Consider the following 4629-nt stretch of genomic DNA (forward strand, 5'->3'; position numbering starts at 1 on the left):
TTTTGTAACAACTACTTTAAATCTACTTTGTGCTCTTCAAAGATTTCATTACATGGAAGATGGCATATACTTTTTGGTTTCAGAAGAAGCTTTTTTCTTCTCATTTCTATCTCTTCTAAAACATCTCAGTGCATATAACCTCTTTAAAAGCAAATTATATTCAGCAGCTAAGTAATATTTGAAAGATCCCTCAAGATAAGAGCACATGAGCTATATTGTTAAAAGTCACAACCACTCACAATTACCCCAACAAAGCTAATCAACTATACCATCAAGACTCAACTTACCATTTCAAGTACAATGGTGGGAGAGTTAACACAGAAAATTTTACATTGAAAATACATATTATGAGACTGTAAGAGAAAAGTGCTACAATAGAAGTCATAAAAAATTTTTATAGGAATTATTTTTATTTTTACTGAATTTTCATTGTAGTGAAGAGATCTTGGTTTTAGTTTAAAAGCATCTCTAGTATTGTTTCTAGTATTGAAAATCATTAGTATTGTTATTGTTCACTTGTTTCTGATTCTTGGTGATTCCATTTGGTATTTTCTTTTTTTTTTGTTCTTTCTTTTTTTTAATAATTATAATTTTTTATTGACAGAACCCATGCCTGCGTAATTTTTTACAACATTATCCCTTGCACTCACTTCTGTTCCGAAGAAGTCATAAAATTTCACTCTCTTCTTGAACAAATGGAATTGAGAACCAAAAGCATAAAATAATTTCTGCCAAAGGATCCTTAATAAATATTGAAAGTCTAAAATTCTACTCATCTATCTATGATTCTAGGGGAAAAAAAAAAAAAAAAACATTGAGTGTTAATGGCATTATCAAGTAAATGCAGTAATGGAGTTTGATTTTCTATTTTTCTTTGATAGGTGACATGTCTACTCCTGCTACTATTCATCTCAACCAATCTGGCCCCACTGAATTTGTATTCAGGGTATTCACCTCTTCCCCCAAGATTCAAGTTCTCCTCTTCTGCTTCTTCCTTTTTTTCTATGTAATGATTCTCTGTGGGAATGCTGCCATTATCTGGGCTGTGTACACAAACATCTCGCTACAAACCCCCATGTACTTCTTCCTGTCCAACCTGTCCTTCCTGGAGATCTGTTATACAACTACTTTGGTACCGCTGATGCTCTCCAATATCATGGGGAAAAGGAAACCCATCCCATTGACTGCTTGTGCAACCCAGATGTTCTTTTTTGCCACCCTTGGCAGCACTGACTGTTTCTTATTGGCTGTCATGGCATATGATCGCTACGTGGCCATCTGCCATCCCCTACAATACACTCTCATCATGACCCCACAGCTGTGTACCCAAATGGTAGCTGGTTCCCTGGGTCTGGCTCTTTTCCTTTCACTGCCACTCACATCATTGGTCTTCACCCTGCCCTTCTGTGGACGCTTCCTGGAGATCAACCATTTCTTCTGTGATGTACCACCTGTACTACAACTTGCTTGTGCTGACACTCGTGTGCCACAGGCTGTCCTCTATGTGATGGGCATCCTTGTACTGACCACCCCCTTCCTACTCATCTGCATTTCCTATGTCTTCATTACCATCGCCATCTTGCACATTCCTTCAGCTGAGGGACGCCAGCGAGCCTTCTCTACCTGCTCTTCCCATCTCACTGTGGTCCTACTACAATATGGCTGCTGTAGTTTGGTCTACTTTCGACCCCCATCAAACACTCCTGCAGATGAAGATAGGTATCTTGCATTAGTCTACACCTTTGTCACTCCCCTCCTCAATCCCGTCATTTATACTTTAAGGAACAAGGATGTCAAAGATGCTCTGAAAAAAGCCATGAGCAAAAAGGCAGCCTCTGAGAACCTGTGAAGGTGGAGGCTAAGAGACTCAATGGTTGCTAAGAAATAGAACCCTTAAAAAACAGAGCTCCAATGCATTATTTCCCACAGTTTATATGTGCTTAGTTTTTTGTTTGTTTAATAAATGCTTGTCACCTGTCAAATTTATTGATTGAGTTCATAATTGTCATATTTTTGCAACCCTACACCTGCAAGAGCAAATGAGGATAAAAATACAAACTTTTCATAAACAGATTCAGCCCATTTTCAAATGACACTCTATATTCCCTGCATATCCTTCAATTCTCTACTCAGGAATATAGTGACAGGATAATGAATTAAATCTGGAAGGAAACTTAAATATTATGTATTGAAATCCTCTGTCTCGCATATTTTCTGCCTAAGTGTCTCACGAATTAACTTCTAATAAGACAGATAGGACATAAAGAGGACTGCAGGAAAGAGAGTTTTTTCCAGTAGGGTTCAAATGATAGTTGAGTAGAACTACATGCCAATCAATGAGTATAATGATCTTTCCAGAAAAAAAATGAGAATACTGACATAATTACTTTTGCTAGAGAAAGAGGGGGAAATGTTACCCAGGTACTCAAGAAAGAATGTAGTAGAAGTAGAACTTCAACCCAGATATTCCAGCCACTGAGAACAGATCTCTAATCAACCAATCAATTCATCAACATTTATTAAGCACCTACTATGTTTAGGCAACGTGTTAAATATTGAGGATATAAAATGAGACAAAACACAGTTTCTACCTTCAAGGACCTTACAGATTATTAAGGGGAAAAAATACACAGACAAATAAATACATACAAGCAAGTTTTATATAGGATAAATAAGAAATTATTAACAAAAGAAAAGAAATAGAATTAATTGGGGGTAGGGAAGGTTTCCAGTAAAAGAGGAGATTTCAGCTGAGACTTAAAGAAAGCTTAAGGAGGTTACCAGGAAGAGGAGATGAGGGACAATTGCAGGTACTGAGGGCAGAAACAGAAAATATATGAAGTCAAAAGGAAGAGTTTCTTGTAAATGGAATAATTAGATCATGATCATTGGATCAAAGACTAAATGTTGAGGAGTAAAGTGTAAAAAGACTGAAAATGTAGCAAAGATTTGTTATCAAGGGCTTTGGGTGGCAAGTAGAACATTCTGTATTTGCTCCCAGAAATCATAGAGAGCTACAGCAGTTATTGACTGTGGGTTGTAAAGGAATATAAAAGGACAACACTTTAAGAAGAATGTTTTAATGACTGAATGGAGAATGGATTGAAGTGGGGAAAGACTCAAGGCAGGCAAAGCCACCAGGAAACCTATTATCTACTTCAAATCTCTCATTTTCACATGACAAAATTGAAGTCAAAAGAAATAAAGGGATGTGCCTAAAGTCACCTACAAGAAAAGAGAAAATTGTTTAATATTTTTAAGTGCCTGCTATTATTCAGGCACTGTGCAAAGCACTGGAAATAAAAATAAAAGCCAAAAAAACTCCTACTATCAAGGAAATCATATTCTAATGGAGAAAACAATGTGCAAAAGTAAATAGTAGGCAGGATCTACATCTAGGTCCTATGCCTCCAAATCTTATTGTATCAGCCTCATAGAATCATAGGATTTTGGTGCTAGAAGGTACTTTAAGAACCATCTTATCCAAAAGTCTCATTTCATAGATAAAAAAATTGGGAAACAATGTAGTAATATGATGTTCCCATATTTTACCATATCCCTTGGGAGCTGGAATTTTTAGCTCAGAAAAAATTAACCAGCCCCTAGCAATAAAAAAAAAGAAATGAACTTATTCTGGAATGACACCAGACTATAAACTCCTTGAAGACAATATCAGAGCTTTCTGGTATCAGGCTCTCCTATGAAAATGATTAATAAATGTTGATTGAAAAGAAAAAGGGCCAAATGAGGGAACCACTGCATAGCAATTGAACCACAAGAGCTTAGTTCCTTACCCCAGAGTTATACACTTTGTTCAGTGACCAAACTGGGATGTTAATCCCAGTCTCCTGATCTCCTATACGGGGCTCTTCCAGTGCTAGGATAAACACATGTTTTCCCACTACTAAGATAAACTGGAACAGGCCTCAAGAAGCCCCTGATTGAAGGGAGGGGAGGACAGAAGAATGAGACTCCCTCCTATTAGTCCCTAGATATCAGTAGTGGTTTCACATCACATACAGAGAGGATCTCAGTGCCCATTAATCTTGCCTGGGATTCACTTAGAGGGACCATGGGGAAAACTCCTGTAGTTCAGCAAACCACTCCCATGAGAAACTATTCAAAAAAAAAACTCAATTACGTTGCCAAAGTAGCCAGAGCAATACTATGAATGGACACACCAAAACTTGTACTTATTTGGGTTTTTAATTTGTGAGACAACTTAGACTTCATCTAGTAAGACTCTGTGATATCCCTGACCAACTCCATTCAGTAAAAGTGTTGTCTCTCTCAGGTCACCATGTAATAAAGGGAACCTAAGTCTCTCCTTGCTTTCTGAATGAAATCAAATCAGAAAGCAAAGGCATAGAACTGAAACACTTTCCTTTCCAGTAAATTCTACTGCTTTGGCAAGTCATGGGTCATCATTCCATTGAACACAAAACAAAAAGATTGAAGAAAATCAGTGTATTTTTTGAAAGGACTGAGGTCAAAGCATTGCATGTCCAAAACAGTCTTTGGATCAGAGCCTTTTGCTAGATGGCTCATGGAGGCAGAAGCATTGGATGGTGGTAAGGAATATGACTTTTTTCTTTATTTTCATTTCGTTGTCTAGATAAGCATCATATT

At 37.2% G+C, this 4629-nt stretch overlaps 1 protein-coding gene across 1 annotated transcript; it reads left to right on the plus strand.

The window, feature by feature from the left end:
- The first annotated feature begins 886 nt into the window (after positions 1–886).
- On the plus strand, positions 887–1849 carry LOC100913981 (olfactory receptor 10Q1-like). Its single transcript, XM_003773971.1, has one exon. It carries the CDS (start codon positions 887–889, stop codon positions 1847–1849), a length of 963 nt encoding a protein of 320 aa, XP_003774019.1.
- Positions 1850–4629: the final 2780 nt, after the last annotated feature.

This window comes from Sarcophilus harrisii, chromosome 6, assembly GCF_902635505.1.
Source record: "Sarcophilus harrisii chromosome 6, mSarHar1.11, whole genome shotgun sequence".
Classification (NCBI taxonomy): Eukaryota; Metazoa; Chordata; class Mammalia; order Dasyuromorphia; family Dasyuridae; genus Sarcophilus; species Sarcophilus harrisii.

Bases quoted from the DNA above. Each gene is read 5' to 3' on its own strand.
- LOC100913981 (XM_003773971.1), top strand. From the start codon at position 887: ATGTCTACTCCTGCTACTATTCATCTCAACCAATCTGGCCCCACTGAA.